The following is a 21,161-nucleotide window of genomic DNA, read 5'->3' on the forward strand; positions in this document are numbered from 1 at the left end:
TTTAACTCCCCCCCACCACCCCGTCACTACCCTATCCCACCTCCCCTTCCCCCGAAAAAAAACTTCTACAGTGGGCGAGAGTTTTTAAAATCTGGATTTGTACCACACGCGGAATCAATGTTTCAGGAAAGCAGGAAGCCTGGGATAAACTGGGCTGACCCCTGGAAAAGCGAGGCAAGCTCACAAGCGGAAAACAAAGCGGAACAGCAAATTAATAAAATGCACGGGGGCAAAGCATTTCAATCTGGGCGAAATTTAAATCGCAACCTGCAACAAGATGCATGTTTCATCCCACTAACGCAGCAAACATATGCCCAAATATGTGTGTGTGTGTGTGCGCGCACCCAAGGGTTTTATATACAATAAATCTATTTTAAATGAACTCTTCCCATTCTCCCAAAATGCTTCCACTTTCTAACTTGTATCACTCGCTGGACTGTCAATCAATCGTGGGTTGATTGACAGCTGACTGCAAGTTCCCACTATGACAATATTACGTGGATTTCTTGGACTTTCTTTTTAAAAAGCGCTATATATAATGTAGATATATAGATATATATATGTATTCGTCCGGCTCCAAATTAGAATAAGGCGAGTCGCCGCGATGAATAAAGTCGAATTTGAATTTACATTGATAAATCCTGCCCCTTTCCTGCAAATGGGGCGGCTTTATAGGCTGTGCCCCTGTGCTGGCCTCTCTCTTCCTCCTTTGATCTCCCACTCGCAGCTGCTCTGCATAACAACAACTAAAAGGCTATTGCGTCACTTGCGGGCAAGTTATAGTTAAGTTTTTTTCCCTGAACTATAGCCTCCAGAGGCAGTAGCATCCCCGTTTTAGTCAATGCAATAAGGAGAGAGAGAGAGAAAGGGAGAGAAAGAAAAAGAGAGAGAGAGAGAGAGAAGCCCCAGCAATGGAACATCAGCTGCTATGCTGCGAGGGAGAGACGATCAGAAGGGCCTACAAGGATCTCAATTTAATCAATGATCGCGTCCTGCAGACCATGCTCAGAAGCGAAGAGAACTGTCTGCCCTCCCTAAGCTATTTTAAGTGCGTCCAAAAAGAGATTATGCCCTCCATGAGGAAGATCGTTGCGACTTGGATGCTGGAGGTTGGTGCAGAGAATCGTATAGACATAACCCGAAATGTATATACAGGAGCTCACAATTCGCGACGTGCCCCTATCTGCCTGAGTTTGGGTTTTTTTCCGCTTAAACTACTTTCCTCAGAAACGGGAAGAGAACCTGACAGCAAATTGGAGAGAGAGGGGGGAAGGGGGGGTTGTCACGCCGACCCCTGCCACTTACCCCCCACCCCCCCCAACTCCCTGTTTCGCTGCTTTCTACCCTCCCTAACCCCTATAATTTTTATTGATTTTTTTAAAAAGAAAAAAAATTCTTAAATGTGGGTTCTCTGGCCTCCCTCCTTCGCCTCTTCCCCCCCCCCCCCACTTTTTTTTGGACATATCTCTTTGCCCCCCCCACCCCCCACCCCAACCCCACTCCCTCCTCGCCCCCGCAGTTTTGCAATACCCTTCTTTATCTCGCTGAGGTGCAGAAGAGGGGGGTGGGTGGGGGGGTGGGGGGATGATGCTGTTCCCAAGGCCGCTTAGGAAGCTGGAGATGAATGCAAAGACTTGTCCCCGATTTTCTCTCCCTCCACCCCCCTCCCCCCACCCCACGCCACCCCACAAAGTTTGCCCCGCTTTCTGGGGCTCAGAAATTAATTTTAAAACCCTAAATAAGGTTGTACACGTATGCAGTTCAATACGTGCCAGTATTATACGCCATCTTTGTTCCGTATCGCTCTGAAACCCTCTGAACTTTTTTTTTAAGTATGAAAACCCAGTTCATGAAACCCCCCACCCCCCCCCCAGTAATTGCCCCCACCCCCCTCCCTCCGCGAGCCTGGCAGGGCCGGGCATTGGAGAGGGGGGTGGGGTGGGGGGAAATCGCCGTTCGATTTCGAGGCATTTTCAGCGTCTGAGTCAAGGGAAATTCGCCCGCTTCTTTTGTTGGGGACGCGAGAGGCACCTCACGTTCAAACCCCCTTTCCCAACTTGCCAGCAAGTTCAAACCACCCTCACAACCCCCCTCCCCGGAGAAAAAGGATTAAAATTGAGGGGGATGCCTGGGGTCAACTGGCAAGCAAAGGCTGCTTGGGAGGGTCTGGCACATTTTCGTGCCCCTTTTTGCTCCCTTGTTGTGCCCGCACTCTTTACTTTCTAATCAATTTTTGAAATTGTGCAGGGCAAGTGCTTCCTGTGATGTCGGCTGCATTTTCAGTCGAAACTTGCTCCCGACAACACGCCTCCCCACCCCTGGGGGTGGTGGTGGTGGTTGGAGGGAGGGAGAGAGCGAGAGAGGCAGAGAGAGAAGGTGGGGGGGGGGGGGAGTGAAATTTTAGTTATTTTGGAAGGGTTCACCAGCCTGGACTACCCCAACTGGCACCCAGTTCGAAAGAGGAGCGGCTGGGGCAGATTTTCATCTCTTTTCCATCGGCCGGGCTAATTTTTAAATATTTTTAAATATTTTTTGAAAAGATGACGACGTGAAAATTCAATCCCGCACTGTAATGGGAGAGAGAGGAGAGAGAGAGAGAGGGGTGATGATGGGGGGTGGAGAGAGAGAGAGGCATAAAGAAACATGTTGCACTGTGTCGGATGACACTTGGCTCGGACCGAATTCGTTGGTCAGCGAAAGGGGTCAGAATTGGGTGGGTGGCGGGGGAGAAAAAAAGTTTTAGCACCGGAGAGTTTTGTGTCTTTCTCTCTCTCCCCACCCCCGTCCCTCCCTTCCCTCCCTCCCTCCCCAGTCCGCTAATCTGTCGCCTTCTCCCATTTTGCTCTTCCCTTGCTAGGTTTGCGAAGAACAGAAGTGTGAAGAGGAGGTGTTCCCGATTGCCATGAATTATTTGGACCGGTATCTTTCGATCGAGCAGATGAAGAAGAATCACTTGCAACTACTGGGGGCAACTTGCATGTTTCTGGCGTCGAAAATGAAAGAAACGATCCCCTTAACAGCAGAGAAACTCTGCATTTATACTGACAATTCCATCCGACCCGAGGAGTTACTGGTAAATGGCGAATTTCCACCCCCTCCTCCTCCCCCCCCCTCACCGAGTGGCACAGCATTTGGGCTCCGATCTTCCATCTGCACATGCCCCCCCCCCCCCCCCGTCATATTTAATGAGTAGTAATTGCCCCCGCACACCACACCACATGACCATCTAAGCCCATCTGTATAGCAAGTACACATGCAAGGAAATTCGCTGCAAAGCCCCGACCTATGGAAATTTTTGGGAAGGGGCAAATTTTTTTTTATTTGCCCCTCCCCCTTCCCCCTCCCTTCTTATGGCGCTGCCCTACTTGCAAATCTGCTCAGCCACTCTTAATATCGTTGATCTCGCTCATTTTTCTCGGCAATAAATGAGATGTTTTCCATTCCCCCCACCCCCCCCCCCCCCCCCCCCCCCCCCCCAAGAGGTTGCACTTGGAGCGCCCGTTTTCCACTGATAAACCCCCGTCAAGATGGTTTCGGCTGCGCGACCCCCGTTATTTCATTTATCTTTTGTACACAGTCCAAACTCCGAAGTGTTTCCACTTTCCCCAAGTCAAATAGCCGAAAGGAAATGAACAGAAAGAGAGGGGGGGGGGGGGGTGGAAATCGAAAATAGTTATTAATAATTAACATTGTCATTGATTTATGGGGGAGATCGGGGAACATTTCATAGATTTTTTTTGTAAGATTGAACCCTGCGCGATTCTGGGACTTTGGTAGTGGAAAGGTGCAGTTTGAAAAGCAGGACCTCAAGTGTAACTTTTTCAGCATTTGACATTTTCCCCAACCCCTCTTGTTCTTTCATTTCCCAACGCGCGACTGTACCGCATCGCATACGCGGGACGTTGGCGCCCTCTGCTGACATGAGCCTCAAACCTCTGGTAGGATGCTGCTGCTTCCGCTCGCAAACCAGTCCATTCGTACAGCGCGGCGCCTGTCAATTAGATGGTAGCTGCAGAGCAGAATTTGTATTTTTTTCCAAACTGGTATCCCACAGGCTACAATTGGACACCGAAAGGCGCTCGCTTTCTTTGAAGCACATGGAGCAATTTATGACATATCAATAATGGAGCTTCAATTTGGAGTAGATTTTTTACACTCCTGGAATATATATATATATATATATATATTTTAAATATGTTTGCTGTTTTACTAGATGTACCATTGGCGCTTAAAATAGATTCATCCTCTATAGAAACACTCCCATGCCCATTTTTCTCGTTTGTGTAAACTGCAATGTCTCAGACTCCACTACAGGAGCCGACACAGCCCACATGTGTGTGTTTCTCTTTCAGCAAATGGAGCTGCTTGTTCTCAACAAACTGAAGTGGGATCTAGCCTCTGTGACCCCCCATGATTTCATTGAACACTTCCTCAGCAAGCTACCCATCCCCAAGGACAGCAAACAGATCATCCGCAAACACGCACAGACTTTTGTGGCTCTCTGTGCTACAGGTATGGAGTTTCTGCTCGACCAGGTGTGCCACGTCAGAACAGTTGTGGGGGGGGGGGCGGGGGGGGGGGTGGTGGTGTTGGACATCATGTACCTAATAATTAAGCCACACATTTCAATAGAGCATTTCGAGTCAGAATGTATTTCTTTTGCATTATGTAAATTGGCTTTATTTAAGGCTAATGCAAGAACAGCAATAAGGTATGTGGGAAAAAATAATAAGAATAAAGAGATAAGATTTCCCATCACTGAATAAATAGATCATGCTTTGTACCGGAAACCTAATGCACTAACTTGTAACCAACACAGTGGATCATGAAGCAATTGGCACCTGATTGAATGTGATTTTTAATGGGTTACAGTTTTGGTGGCTTTTTTTGCTGTTCAAGTACGCTAGGTATAGCTGACAAAAGGGTGCTTTTGTCCTAACATTGAGAAACAAGTCAAGAATATGTTGGGTGTTATGCCTTATTTTTTTTTAAGCATAGGGCGAATTAAGTGAGTTGTGCCTCAGGTTCTTCATTTGTTAACTATCTCCTGGACTGATGATGTTACCAGCATGCTTCTCAACTACCTGAACTTGAGTTTACTAGAGATCACAAGCTAGTGCGTAGAATCTAGAATGTACAGGTTTTGTCGGAATTCAGTTAGGATTGTTAGGAAGTTAAGCTTCTTGTAAATTAGTATCTACAGCCATTTGGCCCAACGGGTCAGTGCTGGTGTTTATGATGCACACAAGCCTCCTCCTTCTCATCATCTAATCCTATCAGCGTTATTTCCTAATCCTTTCTCTCTTGTGCTTATCCAGCTTCCCCTTAAATTAGTTTATATACATTTTACTGTTTGAGTCGCACGTTAAATCATTTAAAATTTAAACAAAAACCTTGCACCTGAATTCTACTCCCATTTTCCTCTCCACTAAAGCTAACTTGCATGCTATGCTCGGTTAGAGTCATGTAAGCTCTTGGTACTGCTCCCCAGTCTAACGGCCAGGAGGCTAAAACAGTGCCAGAATAACTCGCGTCTTTTTTTATTGTCACTAATATTCCTGAAGGGACGGGCTTCTTGTAGGAGGTGATCGGGTATCCTGCATCCTCTTGTAGGAGGTGATCGGGTATCCTGCATCCTCTTTCACTTTTCATCGCGTGAATTGCCAGCACAGATTTTGAGAGGGTCGCCATTCATCCTTGAGAGGCACCACTGCTGAACTAGACACTTAACCCATGCATATTTGCAGCAGAAGTGAAAAGCAATCGGGAGCCAGAACACTGGTCATTTTAAAATCAAAAATCTACTTATTACTTGCCTGCCTAAGCTTGGTGATTTGAGGCTCTTTCTAGTATACTGCTCGAGGGAAGCTAAATCACGTGCTGAGATTAAACCTGGAACCTTCCTGGCCTTAATGCCCAAGATATTGAGTGGATAAACACATGGAGCATTGAGAAAAGCCCTAATTGCTGTGTTCTCCATGTGTCCTCCCACTCAGACCACACCATAGGTGACTTGCTTGACGCTGGGAAGCTCGCCCTCTAAAGGAGTGTTCCCATAAATGCAAGTAGGGACCAGGTACAAATGTTTGATCTTTGGGGCTGTGCCCTGCCAGTTCTCTTTCATTATCTCATTTTCGTATGCTGTCATGTGGATTCCCCGATCTGCTTTTCTCACACCCAGCCTATAACCGTCAATATTAACTGCAAAGCGTGTGGATTCCTCGTTGCAGTTGTCGGCTGGCCCATTACTGGTAGCTGGCTTGCTCCCGTCTGCCAAAACGCTGTCACAAAATGGCCAATCCATTCTGGCGTAGAGGAGTGGGCAAAGTTTGGGTGCATGTCGTGTGTGTGTGTGTGTGGCAAAACAATAAATAGTTATTATTGAGATCTTAAAACATTTTGAGAACGGAACGCTTCATCCAGTTGAAGTTGCCTGATGTTAGTTGTTGTTTGAATGATTTAGAAGCAACAAGCTTTCATTTAGGTTAGAGCACCAATTCCCTTAAAGCCATAATTAAAATAAAATGCACCAGTTACATTCGCACAGCAGTGAATTGTCTCAGTGGTCATTTAAGGGGGTTGACAAAGTCTTGCTTTTAATCAAGATTCTGTCAGTCACGTCTTTTGCAGATTAAAGTTTCAGTCATGACCAAAGGAAGTGGCTGATTGTTACTGTGCAAACCAGAAGTTTTCAAAGTTTGAAGCATTTTGTGCCCAAGAGAACAAGTTACAATTTAGAACTCTGACCCAAGGCATTTATGGAAAGCCCAGAGTTAGATAGCCTGGTGTGGTCTAATAGCCATTGAAGCGAGCACGTAAAGTGAAAGCAAAGTGGTTTGGGAGCCTGTTGCCTTTATTTGTGCACCCCAGAAAACTTTGGCCCTTCCACATACTTTGAAGATGGCAAAGTTTTTTTTTATATATGTGTACCAGGTTGAACTGCTGTGCTGGCAGTTACAATGCAGGAACAAACCAGGACAGTTCAAAGGTTGAACATTGCTGACATTCCAGTACTTTGATCGATGGCTCTAGTTACTTCTTATTTGTGGGGGGGTGGGGGCATGGTTGGAGGGTGGGGGTGGGGTGGGGGGTGGGGGGGGGGGGGCAGCGGGAGGGTGGGTGCTAGCAGTGAGCACTAAAGACGAGCCTAAAGCCTGAAACACAACATTTGGCCCTCAGCAATTGACAGAACGTATAAATGGAGCACTGAAGTAATTATCCATTACAAAAGATTGAACAAGGACTTGGGAGGAGGGGGGGGGAAGGGATGATTTAAAAGACTTTTAATGGAAGGGATTACATTCAAGGTGATGTTGAGCAGAATTCCTTTTGTGCAGCCTCTGAATTGTCTGTTAATAGAGCTGGATTTTGCTAAAGACCTTCTTTTGTGCTGCGGTAGGTCAAAAAAAAATTACTAGTGTTGTTTGAAGTTAACACATAATTGCCAGTAATGAATAGATCTTGGCATGGATAAGTGATGCTGGGATAATGCTTAAAAAGAAATGTTTTGAGTTGCCCAAAGTTAGAATGGCATTCATGATAGCCTGAGCTCCCAGGTAAAGAATTCGCAGCCAGGCTGGTGCAGGCTTTTTGGTTGCATATTTCTAATAATTATATAGTTTAAAATTTGATGACTTGATATTCATGACACAAACTTGAAACAACTGCACCTCCGCTGTTCTCTCCATCTCCGCACCACTTCAAGAATGTGACTCGTCGGGACCTGTCATATCTGGGCAAAATGAATTCTGTGAGCAGTTTTGATTTGCCTGAATGAAAGGTTCTCATTCATGGCCCCCAGCTCTGGGTTTTGATGGTACTGCTTCAAGTAGAATTGAAGGAGTGGCTCATCCTGTTTGGGTTTTTTTTTCTCCCCCCAACCCCCCCCCCCCACCACCCCCCCCTCTTGTTTTTAAGAAAGAGCGTTGGAAGCTTTAGCCTCTTTTGTCTTCCTCCCGGGTGGCTGAGCTTTCTTCTTAACAACACTGAAGTTGTTTATTCCTTTCGGATGAAGTCTCAAGATAGGCTAGGAGGGATGTGTGCTTGAATTGGTTGGGGGTTGGGGGGGGGGTGGGCTGGTTGGCCTCCTCCCCCTCACCCCCCTCCCCCTTTCCTTTTGTCGGCATGTCAGGTCCAATTCATCTTACCGTGCGGAACCCTGTCCCTGCGCTCTCAATAGCGCAAGATGAGGCAATGGGAGGTCGACAGTGATGCCACACTCTTCGCTTTGGGACACCCAATTACGAGGCATAGGCACCCCTCATTAATATGCTGAAATTAGTGGCCTCTGGTACAAATAATTCCTTGTTGTGTGTGACAAAAGGGCAGACCATGCTGTTTGTCTAGAGCAGTCACAAGCATAAAAGTGGACACACAAATGTGTCTTTTTAGGCTTCAGTGTCACTATTCTGGCTCAGTAGATGTTGGCCAAAGTGGGGCACCAGTACCAAGGCTCGCTCCAGAGGACCCCCTCCCTCCCCGCCTCCCCCCCCACTTTCTCTACCGCTCTCCCTCTCTGCAGATTGCAGGGCTCTGAGTCTCAGTGACACAGCTCACAATAGGCCCATGGAAGTGGTCTCGAGCATGGACCTACAGCAATGCAGTCTGGCATCGGGCTCGGCTTGCTGTCAGCATGGTGTCAGATCAGAAGGCCGCTGAGTGCCTGCCAAGTTTTGGAGGCCTCCGTCACTTAGTTCTGCCACATCTCACTGAACTTCAGTCACTGCTACGGGAGGGCAGCCAACGCATTGCAAATGAAGAAAAACCCAAAGCGGTACTGGTCTGTCACCCTTTGCTGCTATTTTCTCGAAAGCGCTAAATGTATAATTCTCTCTGGTTTTCTCTTTTTGCAGACGTCAAATTTATATCGAATCCACCCTCCATGATTGCCGCTGGCAGTGTGGCTGCAGCAGTTCATGGCCTCCACTTGGGCAATAGCAACAGTTTTCTTTCCTATCAGTCCCTCACAGACTTCCTATCACAAATCATCAAGTGTGACCCGGTAAGTGTTGTCAATTTCAAAATGAGGAATGTGCTTTTACTGTTATTAAAAGAAAATGCTTAAGAGTAAAATGCAGTCATTTTCAAAAGGGAATTTGATAAATAATTGCAGGGTAAAAAAATGTGCAAAGATATGGGAAAAGCGGAGGAATGGAACTAATTGCATACTTTTCCAAAGAGCTGACACATGCAGGATGGGCTGAACAAGCTCCTTCCATGCTGCAGCTTTCTAAGAGTTTGCACCTTCATTGTATAGTTGCAATGGCTTCCATCCTCCGATCACCACCCTTCTCCTCCCCACCTCCCATCACCTGCCCTGGCACCATTATGTTCCTGCTGCATATTTTTGCTTTAATTATCAGGAATTTTGCCTGTTAATTGTTCTTGCGTTCTCAGGGTTTTAACTAATTTGAGGCACATTGACTCTGCTGTCCTCTTCACAACTCCCAAGCAAACGTTTAATGGTGACACGCAATCATCAGGGGATGATGTTTCACATTCTGCTTTTTTGAAATAACATGGAAATGTGTCAAATAAAGATCGCATTCACTTCTCCCGTCTCTGAAGGCTATTGCAGGATACAGTTCCACAGCTGTCAAATGGCCCAGATAGTGAATGTTGGCAATTTATTTAACCATACTGGGGAGCACTTTCCACAAGAAAGATAGATGCTGACAATCGCCCAAAGTTGGCCTAATGGTCATTTGTTGAGGGTACCAAAGCGAGCTTGATGCATTTGGCCCTCCTCTACCAGGACTTTGAGGTCAATTGTGACAATGTTGCCTCTTCCTCATGGAATCGGGGATTGTATCTTTTTGGTAAGTGCAGCTCCATGCAACAGGGAACTCACACAATTTGAGTTTGATGAATAAAGGCGTTTAATATGTAATTAGATTTAGTCACGGCTGCAATGAAGTACCACAGAATCATAAAAGTATACTTATATACTGCAATGCTGGTGTTACTGATTAAAGCTTTTCAGTCAAAAATTAATAAAGCTTAGTGGGTGTGAAATGCCCTGATAGGGAGGCCCAGAATGAAAAGGATTTGAATGGTTCAGCAATAATAGCCATGTTATGTACTTGTAACTCTTCTGCGCTCAATAGAACAATAGCTTTGTGATGTGTGACTCTTTAGTGGCCATTCAGCAATTAATAGTGTATCAGTAGAGACAGGCAGAGGGTTAAGCTTAAAAGGAAATGGCTCATAAGAAATGTGATAAATGGGCCTCATGGTGTTTGTGACCTTTATGTGTGGCCTGTAACCTGACACCTCCTAATGTCAAGTGGAGCCAACCTCTTTTTATTCGAGGCTTCCTAATGATCTGAGTCCAATTTTATTACACCTTGCACCTATGCTGCGAAAGTCATTGGCCAAGCAGGCGAATGGTGACATTCTCTCATTGTTAAAGCAGATATGTGACTGATTTACGCTGCAGCTTTCTTCTGCCTGGCTGGACAGCAGGAGATGTGCCTCAGTAGGAATCGGGCAATAAAGCAGTCAGGGATCAATTGGCTGAGGAAGATGGTTTTTTTTTAAACAAGTGGAGGCTAAATGCAAATGTGTGGCACAGTGATGGGTGATCTCGAATGCAGAGACGTGCTTTTGTTTGTCCATTACAATGCAGCGGCCCAACATTGTGTTAGGTCAAGAGTTCTGCGTCAGAATTAACTTTAGCAGTACTTGACAAGGAGCAACACTATGGACCTAAAAGCAAAGATTGTGTTTCCCATCAACATTGTAAAGACAATGTTTGAGAACAGTACACAAAAAAAGGATGTATTTGCTTCTACAGAGTTTACATGCGAGTCAATAATTAGACCGATTTACATAACGTACTGAACTAATAGTTAAGACTGGAGCAACACTTTCCCGTGCCTCTTTCCAAGAATCAGCTCCATCGAATCTATGCCAGTGGAAGGCAGAACAGCAAGATATTTCTAACCATTGTTCGTGTTTTTGTTCTGTGCATGGTGCTATTGGTTGATTACAAATATGAGTGTAGCGCAGTGGTTGGCAGATGAGGTGGCTTAACCAATTCTTCACAATATTTATTGGTCGTAGGAAACCTGTCTGCGATCTGTGATGCAATTGGCTGATGATGTAGGATGAGATATTGACAGCAATCTTGATGCTATCTTTTGGTTAAGCAATTACCAAGATACCAGGGTGGAGTGGGTAGGTAATTTTAGCCTAACCACAGCAGGTAACTAATGGGATTGGAGCCCTCCCCTCTGCACCCGGACCGATTTTTGCTTGCTATTAATATTTAATGAGAGTAAAATTGGGTGGAGTATAAAACAGACCACCAAAATAATCCTGTTGGGTTTCCCTGCGGGTCAGGTTAGATTATGTTGAAGTTACCCTGGAGTTGTCATTGTCTTAATTCTCCAGTAAGTTGAATAGTAGATAAGAATTTAGTGCCAAAAAATTGAAATAATTTGAATTGGACTGTACATTCGCAGCTCTTAATGTTGTACTCTCAAAATGTAGATTTAATTGGACGCTGATGAATAAAACTTTAATTGATTGGTATTTATAATGAAATGTGTGGAAGAGAGATTACCTTGGCTTGCCAATATACTTATAACAGTGTGATGTGCTTTATAGGTGCACCTACACACCTAAGTGAAAGGTAAAAGATTGTCACCTGAGTGCATCGAGTACCTTGCGTTCTGGCTCAGTCACCTTAGCATTGGGTCTAATTTCCTGTTTTCACTTTGATCGCTGGTAATTGGAACCCAAATTAAGCATAATTGGGAGCCTTGGGCAGTCTTGTACTCATCAAAAAAAACCCTCTTAACCCCATTGTGTGAGTGCCATGAATTTGTTAGGTCTGATCAAGTTTCCAGGACCCTAATTGTCTTTAGCTTAATCTTTTGAACTGCCCACACACCTTAGATTAGGCATCTGTTACTCTGGGGAGATCCTGGATGTGAGAGCGCTAAACAGCAAACATATGACCCTTCGTTTGGGAGATTGCGCCCCCGCCCCCACCTCCCATCACCAACCATTCTGTGAAACACAGATTCTGCTTAAAGATGCAGAACAACCGGAGAGAAAGGTGGATTTTATTTTAAGTAAAAGATTGCAAGGGGCTTGCCTATGAAAGTGTGGGATGGATGTCCTAGTCCTTTCATTGAAAGTGCTCTTTTTTGTTCATGTCTAGGGGAGGGGGGAAAGCAAGTTCTTTTTAAAGGAGTTCAGAAATCCTAAAATATCCCAAGAAATGAATGGTGACACTGAGCAGCACCAATTAGGTGGGGAATGGAGACAGTAGCAAGTTCAAATCCAGCTCTGCTTCAGTCCCAATCTAAACCTCCAGCAGTGAGGTGTTCAGTGAGTGAGATGGTGTCTCGCAGCAGGAAGAGCCACACCAGGCTTCCCTGTGGTGACTAGTTGCCATCTGGTAACAGGCCTTCCTCTTTCATCGCCCCCTGTGCCTCCAGAATGCTTCTCGTGTTGTTGTTTCCTTTTTATATGATGAGAACCCACTGAAAAAGGGAAACTTCCAAGCAGTCTTGGAGAGTTTTGGAACCACACCTGGATAATGGGAGAGACTTAATGTTTCAGCCCTCCCTCCTCTTTCTGAAGTTGATTTATTCATACTGGAATTTGGATTATGTGCAGCCCACTCTAGAGGCATTCCTATGTGGATATAGACTTGGTCAGGGTGGTGGAGGCGGGGGAGGGGTAGATTCCAGTTAAACTTGTCTCTATCTGGCACTTGAGCTATGTCCAAGTCTTTGATGATTTTTGTCTTCTCCTGTCTTTCCATTTTAGCCCTGGGTCCCTGATGCCACCTATAGCACCCCCTGGTGCCAACATGATTTGAAATCGGCAAACTCGAGCCGGATTTTTAAAAAACCTTTTAAAAAAACATAACCTTAGGACCTTCCTGGTCTGAATAGCTCAAACTGCGTGGACCATTTACCTTGGAATAGTTGACCACTTGTAATGGTTGTAAATTTGCAGCTTTACATCGTGGCTGCTACTTTCTAACGTGTAAGCTCAAACTGATAGGTAGATGAAGATGGATGGGAAGATGGAGCAACATAGACCAGTTGGGTGAATGGCCTGTTTTTGTACTGTAAATTTGATGTAACATTAATCAAACGAGTTAAAGGTTTCATCTGTTAATAAAACATTTTTGTTTTTTTTTCTGTGTCCATTGCATCATGTGCAGAAAAAAAATGGCTAGTTGATGTTCTGGCATGTATGTTGCTATTTTTTCTTATGGTTTTAGTGCAAGAACAGAATTAAAATGGTTCCCTAAATGGCTAGATCTTGTCCCCGTTTTGTCTGCATTGAATTAGCTGATGGGCCACTGAGGTTTTTCAGGTGTTTTTTATGTCCCTGAGCTACAAGAGGGTGAGAAGTTCCCATTGATAGTGTTTGAGCAGGACAGATTAAGATGATCACGAGATTGTTCCCTGGTCAGTGCAAAGGTGACTTTTGTGCTGCTAGATGATGGGGAAACGATAAAAGCAGTGGGGTATTAATTAAATGCAAATGAAAGCAGGAGAAACTTCTTTACCCAGAGAGTGCTGAGAGTATGGAAGTCACTACCACAAGAAGTATTTGAGGTGAATAGTATAGTTGCGTTTAAGGGGAAACGAGATAAACACACGAGGGAGAAAGCAATAGAAGCATATGTAAATTAGGTCAGATGACGAAAAATGGGAGGAGGCCTGTGTGGAACATAAACACTGGCATGGAGCTGTTGGGCCAAAAGGCCTGTTTGTATGCCATTCTGTAATTCCTATAGGCCTTGGCACATTGAATGAAAGTTGTCCACTTGAGTGCAGTTCTGGATAGCTGCTAACACCATTGGAGAACTGTAAGATGGCATTGGTCAATGCCTTCAGGTGAAGAGAATTAAGAGAGGAAAATGGAATGAAGCTTGGTGCTTATTTTCAAATAATGCATGTTTCTCAGAAACTGCACTATTGCGCTATTTGCATTGTGTTATTTCTCAAGACAGCCCCTTGTATATTTGTACCATCAGTAAAGGTTTTGGCCATTGAGAAAGGAGGATCAAGAGTAATACAAATACAGCAGTTTTATAAGCTCATCACTGTTAGTAGTACACGTTTGCTTCCAAAGAGGAATGTTGTAGCCTGAAGTCCTGCTATCAGGAGTTGAGCACATGTTCTAGGCTGACACGCCAGTATTGTTCTTCAGATGACACGTGAAACCAACATGCTGTCTCCCCATGCCAAGTGATTTCAGGTCAATGTGAAAGATCCCATGACACTTGTGAAAAAGCATTATGTTCTAGCCCCAGCATTCTTCCCTCAACCAATGTCACTTAAAACCAATTAACTAGTCAGTCAAGTAGATGGCAATTTATCGGATTATTGTGCTGCATGCAGAATAGCTGATTTTTGCCTGTATTTCAGAAATAGTTCATTGTGAAGTGCTTTTGAGTTTTGCAAATCTTGCAAATAATAACCCAATGATTTGAGGTGAGAGGATAAAAGGCCAGGGTTAATGTTTTCCTTTTTCTGACCCTGGCCTGAAATTTCTGCTGTTTTAATTCTTTTTTACCATTCTTTCGCAAGTCTCCAGAAACGCAGCGTAGTTCATTCAAATAGAATTTGAGGTTGTTTTGAACAAATCAGTGCTATACATACCAAATGTCATAGGTCCTAGGTGCATTTTCTTTTACTGATTCGTGGAAGTGTTTGATGTTGGACTCGAGGTCATTTTGTGTGTAATCGTCAAGAGATACCATCAGTGGTGTTTGGGAAATGGTGAGGAAGTTAATAGACAGGCATTCTTTTGTCACTCTGACTAAATAAGCCCTGGGAAAGGTTTAAAGGAATAACTGTGAGACGACCTCTGTCCTTTTTAAGCCTGTAGTCCCTGACACAACATGATTGATGACGAAGTGTCTGTAGCAGTAATGCTACACTGATACTCTGAAGCAAGCAAGGTCTGAGGTGCACTGAATGCTGATCAAATTAATATTGCCATCATTTAATCCATGCATATTCCAAAACTAAAAGCTTGTGGCAATGTTTTGCACAGTGCCTCCATCTGTGAATTTTAACGAAGAAAAGCACACAATGTCTGTAGTTTGTAATAATTTAATTTTGATCATTCACACTTGAGTATCTGAATTTGAATTTTACAAAACTCTAAAGTTGGCCAATGCCTATTTCAGTGCTGCTCATGGCTGAGGTGAAATAGGGAGAGGAAATTGCACATTAAGCATATTAGTTGAAGTGTATACAGAGAAAAAAAATGATGATTTGAGGTTGCAGAATGATGCCCTTTCTTCCAAAAACGTCATTTGTTTCCAGTCATGCACATCATAACAGAAGGCACTAATTTATCATTTGAAGAGCGCTTTGACTGCTAGGATTGACATGCCAGAGGTCAAAGAAAATGAGAGAGAAAGGTCACATCACGATGAGCCTGCAAAAAAAAAGAGACGCTAAACCAGATGGTTAGATTCCAAATACACAGGAGTGAACAATTCTATAATTATTGTTTTTATGTGGTATCAGGATAGCTCTCTGCCCAAAATAAAAATGGTTTCCATTGGGACTGATTATTATACCAAACATAATCCTACAATGTTACATGCAGCAGAGAAATATAATCACATTCATATAGTTTTCCACTATGCTAGAAACTGCATCTGGAGGCTTGCTATTGTTTGTTGACCAAAGTACGCTTGTACCTTGACAGTCTCAACAGTAGAAATATGAATTCACTAGGGGATAATCTTGACTCCAGTCGTACAACTCTGCATTTCTCTAATTCTGTGTATCCCTGATTTTCATCGCTCCACCATTGATGGTGGTGCTTTCAGCTGCCTAGGCCCTAACTTCTGGAATCCCTCCCTAAAACCTCGCTATCTCTCCCTCCTTTCAGATGCTCTTTAAACGTATGACTGACAAAGCTGTCACTTGCTCTAATATCACCATACGTAGCTTTAAATGTTGCTCCTTAATGCTGAGAGATGTGTTACTATGTTAAAGGCATTACAGAGTTTAATTTTTTTCCCAACCCCCCCCACCCCCCTTTGGCTGTCTTTACACAGGATTGTTTACGGGCCTGTCAAGAACAGATTGAGTCACTCCTCGAGACGAGCCTTCGCCAGGTACAACACAGCAGCATATCCCCGGAAACAAAGACTGTAGAGGATGAACTGGACCTCTCCTGCACACCGACTGATGTGCGAGATGTGAACCTATGATGATTGACGAGAGTGGTCACTGGCAGTTTGCAAGGAAATGCTCGCTATATATAAATATATATCAAAAAAAAACACCATGACCTCCCCTCCAATATCTCCAGCACATTTATAAAAAGAAGGGAACTGCTTCCTTTTTTGCTTTCAGTGCTCGTGTCCCTTCACCATGCATTTAAATATGAAATAGTCTGAAACTGATTGTTTTAAAGAGCAGAAAAGAGAAGGCATTTGCATAGCCAAACACGTGTTATGCTACAAAATACATGCAGATTATATGAGACATTAATGAAAGTGTTTTTATATACAAAAATCGTGTTTATGCTTCTAAGTTTATAATAATAGAAAATAGAAAATGTCTTTGGGGAGGTAATAGATTTGATTTCTTTGAGTGCGAATGAACCATTTTTAATGTAGAAGAGGGTTTTGGGTAGTAATGATTTAATCTTTTTTTCTATTTAAAAAAAAAAGGAAAAAAGTGAGGAAAAAATGCATAGCTTCTACTGCGATCTAGGCTTTTCTATACCTGCTTGTATATGTGTCTAGTCACTTTATAATCAGTTTGTCCAGATGTTTATATGATTTTCTTAGTGCTTATCCTCTTCACTTTATAAATGGTTGATGTAACCCATTGGTGTATCTTAGTTATCTGCATTATTATATCTATTCTTTGGAGTCTGTGGATTACCTGTGCATAAGGCTCTCTGGGTGCCAGCTTATAATTGCTTGTGCAGGTCCATTTTACTACTCGTGGCTAAGTACCTAATTATACACACACACACTTACTAATACTATAGTATCCTTTTTTAAAGTCTTTGTGTCTTTTAATTTTATTGTTTTGACAGAAGAGACCTATGTAAATAGAATGCTGGCTGGAGTCAACCCATTCTGGCTAACCAGTGACAGGTTTAATCCATGGCCTTTGTTTTTCTTTTCTCAAACCATTCCATTTCAAAGCACTTTCAGTCAATAGATTTTTTAAAAAAATCCTTTCTTTGTGTGGAAATTTTTTTTAAAAAAGTTTTTTAAAAATGGAATGGTTTAGAAATATTAAGTGCTTGTGTTTGCGAGGCAAGTTACGTGGACTATGGTGTTCGAGAGGGAAATGGAACTTGGATTGTGACATTCCAGTGAATGATAACTACATTCCAAAAACTGCTGGCATCACTGACCTTTTTTTATATAGAAAGAACAGTGTTTAGAAATCTTTCATGTGCCAACTAATTTATAAATGGGGCCTGTGTAGATGTATTCTTCAGGTTTTATCAGCAAGCGTAGAATGTAACCATATTGTTCCGGAAACTGTTTGCTTAATTATCCACAACAAAGGAAAATTCTTCATGTAATTTATTTATAAGGTAATGTAGATCTATTTATTGTAAGTCTGAAGTAGAAGAAGCTTCCAGTAGAGAGACATCAGAGTTCCAAGTGTTTGTGTCACAGATGTAGGATCTTAGCCCTTCTACAAAAATGTCTTGTTCTTTCTCCACGCAGTAAATTAAGATTTTTTTTAAAAAAGAGACTCAAGTGCCGTATGGTTGATGTTCCTGTGCTGTTTGGTATCTTTAGAATAGCAAACGAAGATCCTCAGAACAAGAATTTCTATATGATTGAGGGAGCATTCGCTATTGGTAGATTTTCTGCAATGACTGATCTCAGTGTAAGATTTTTTTTTTGTTTTCTGCACCTGTGTGTGGCAGAAAAATCTGTTCCTGGCCAGACATGCGTTCTGGCAATGGTCACGAGGAGTGAGCGGACTGGACTCACTCAGCGAACTTGGATGAAGTGGGCTATGGTTAACTGTCACAAGTGGGGAATAATTAACTTTGAAAGCAGCTTGTGTTTTTTTTTTCTCTTTTATTGACATCGTGTTTTTGTTAAGCTTGGAAGGATATATTGGCGTAGACAACCATGCCTCCCACCCCTTGACTCCCAAACAACCAGGTGCTGATATAATTCCTGTCAGGAGGCAAAATTATCGCTGGGCCAAGAGTTGTAATTTGTAACTTTGGTCAAGCTTGGCATTTTCACTTGGTGTTGGCAGGATTAACACTTTTTTACGCAAATTCTGCTTTATTTTTCTCTATGCTACACCCGATACTCTCGAGTATTCACCATTAAAACCGGCTGGGAAGGAAACTTTGGGCGGAATTTTATGCCGGCAGGATTTTACGGTCCTGCCAAAATCAATGGACTTTTGAATGGACCCCTGCCCCCGATGCGATGGGGCCATAAAATTCTGCCCTTTATGCTGCCTTTTCTGGAGATGCAGGCCACAGTCTTTTGAGACCAGGTTTTTTTTTTTCCCTTTCTCTTTTAAGTTCTATGGTCTGATGGACAGATGAGGCAATGTTGGTGCTTCTGGAGTGCTAGTTCCAGATGGATGGGATGAGGCAGAAAACCTGAAAAAGCTGCTGCTATTACATGGCCTATGTTCAGAGTGCTATTGGATTGGACTCATTATCATTTCTATATTCTTAAGTTCAGGCCCCATTTATATATCTTATCTTTTCCCTTTCATGAGCGCAAACATGAAACACCATAGTTTTAGTAGAATTGGTCTTCTCGAAGAAGAAAAAAGATAGTTGTCCCCAATTTTTTTTCCCCCAGCTTTTAGGTGTTGATAGAAAATTTGCACATCTTGGTATGTACTGATGCTAGAAAGTAGTAGAGGGGAGGAGGAGAAACTAAACTCAGTTTGAAGTTGCGGTGTGAGGAGAATGTGGTGGAGAGATGTTTTGTGTGATACTGCCGTTTATGGTGTTGATTGTAAGAAATGGAGTGCACACTCCTTTTTGAGCTGCTATGGAGAAGTTCCCAGCTTGGTTTGAAATTTAACATTTTGCTTTTTCTCTTTTTTTTAAAAAAAAGTTTTTTTTTCTTTTTTTGTCATTGTGTTTTGCTGCTATTTTATGGATCAGTTTTTATTACAATGCCATATACTGCCATGTTATAGGTTTAAATTTTCTCATAGAAAATTATGATATTGACATCAGTTTTTGTAGGTTTTTTTTCATTAATGTGATCAGTTCTTAATGTGATTACTGCTCGATTCCAAAAAAAAAAGGTTCCTGTTCACATTACCTCAAACTACAGTTAACCAGATTTTTTTTTTTTTACACCGGGTTTTTGTTTCATATATTGCCTCATAGTCCTGTTTTACTGAAATGCGTTGTACATTTATCTGAAGGGGTTCTGTAGGAAAATGCTACAGAATCCAAGAGGGTCTGATGTATACTGTCTGAATTTCAGGAACATTTGCTTACCTCAAGGTCATTTCTGCATGTGGCATCTCTGTTCTTCTGAACCTTCCATTTTATAACCACAATGCTGCACAGATAACGGATGTTGGTTGTACAAGGTTGTGTACCGAAAAGGCAGTGAACTGTATTTTTATATTAAAGAAGATAATCTGTACTGAAAGGCCAAAGGCTGAATAGGGGTTTCACGTACCGACAAAGATGTCTGTTTTTTTTAAATCAATGTTTCACATATTTTCAGATGGTCACAATCTATATAAAGCATTCAATTACAAATTTGTACTTTTATATTTTACAAAATGTCACTGTTCATGGTCTGAAATGCACATTTTCACAAACAGACCTGTACTAGACAAGTTTCCAACAAAATAAACTAGAAATAAAAATGTTTTGAAAACCTTATGATTGTGCATTTGTTTTTTTTCTAAGTCATTTTCCTTATGTTTTTTTGACATTGTTGTGGGTCACAGTCCCAACAACAAAATGACTTGCATTCGTGTAGCACCTTTTTACTTGGGATATCCTAAAGCATATCGCAGTCCTTGAACTGGCTTTTTCTGAAGCTGACACGGGTCAGGAACACCCATCAGCCCCGAGTCTATTCCTCATCTTTAGGACATGAGTGTGCAGTCATCCAGAGAGGGATCAAATGGTTCTCACTGCTCCCTGAAAGGATCTTAAGTGAAATGAGCTTCTGGGAGTTGCTTCAATTCCTGCTGGGCACTACCATAATGCATAAACTAACCCTGATGAAAATGCCAAATCAGTATCGGTTAAGCTTGCTGATCAGAGTTGGTGTGCAGAATAGGTGGGGCAAGCAGCAAACTCAAGGCCAGATACTTTTTGGCTTTAAACAATCGTGGGACCCCAGTGGTTACTTCATCTAGTACTGGGTTACAAAGCAGTATTGAGGTTGTGGAGCATAATAGGCCTTAAACTGCGAAAAAAGGGAAAAATAATGACCTTACAGTAATGTTAGATAAATATTTCACCAAAACCTAGAATGCTGCAAAGTGTTTTTTGTACATAACATTGTTTTGCTAACTGGTATTGAACAGGCTGAAGAGACAAATTTGAGATGTGTCCAGAGAAGACTTAGCTCTGGCTTTATGCATGGATAACTCTTTCAAAGTGCTGGCAAAGGCACAATGGGCTGAATGGCCCCCCCTTCTGTGCTGTATGATTCTGACTGAATCCTCAAATCCAAGGGTTGCAGGCCGACAAGAGTAGGAAAAGGAATTTTATGTGGAGGACATTGATCCATATCAACCTACCGCCTCCCACCTCGACATCTAGTTCACCATAAAGACATTGACCTGTTCCCAAACGGAGGCATGGTTCTGGTTTGGCCCATCATGAATCAAATAGCTCCCAACGTTTCACCTGGTCAGAAATCCTTAAAATTGTCACACCAAGCTTAATCCTTTCCAAAACCCAATGTATATGTTCAGATCAGAGCAGAAGGAACAGCTTGTCAATCTCTCAATTAGATGCAAATGGATGTCGGGAAACATTTTGGAGGGGTGACAAATTGCTTGAGGATGTAAGGTCTAAGGATTATTTTAAAGGAGGAGATGCAGAGGGGTTTAGGGAGAAAATTACAGAGGGTTAGGTTTAAAACAAGATGTGGCTTTTTATGGTGGGGTGAAGATAGGGGGAATGCATTAACTGAAAGTTACAATACCCAAGATCAATAA

At 42.8% G+C, this 21,161-nt stretch overlaps 1 protein-coding gene across 1 annotated transcript; it reads left to right on the top strand.

The window, feature by feature from the left end:
- Positions 1-706: 706 nt before the first annotated feature.
- On the top strand, positions 707-19,864 carry ccnd1 (cyclin D1). Its single transcript, XM_041197787.1, has 5 exons — positions 707-1,109; positions 2,858-3,073; positions 4,353-4,512; positions 8,853-9,001; positions 16,055-19,864. Exons 1-5 carry the CDS (start codon positions 912-914, stop codon positions 16,208-16,210), a joined length of 879 nt encoding a protein of 292 aa, XP_041053721.1. The 5' UTR covers positions 707-911; the 3' UTR covers positions 16,211-19,864.
- Positions 19,865-21,161: the final 1,297 nt, after the last annotated feature.

The sequence above is a fragment of the Carcharodon carcharias genome, chromosome 10 (assembly GCF_017639515.1).
Source record: "Carcharodon carcharias isolate sCarCar2 chromosome 10, sCarCar2.pri, whole genome shotgun sequence".
Classification (NCBI taxonomy): Eukaryota; Metazoa; Chordata; class Chondrichthyes; order Lamniformes; family Lamnidae; genus Carcharodon; species Carcharodon carcharias.

Excerpts from the sequence above, each read along its gene's own strand:
- ccnd1 (XM_041197787.1), top strand. The coding sequence starts at position 912 with ATGGAACATCAGCTGCTATGCTGCGAGGGAGAGACGATCAGAAGGGCC. Across the intron at positions 1,110-2,857 it reads TTGCGACTTGGATGCTGGAG|GTTTGCGAAGAACAGAAGTG; the intron begins GTTGGTGCAGAG and ends TTCCCTTGCTAG. Across the intron at positions 4,513-8,852 it reads TGTGGCTCTCTGTGCTACAG|ACGTCAAATTTATATCGAAT; the intron begins GTATGGAGTTTC and ends CTCTTTTTGCAG.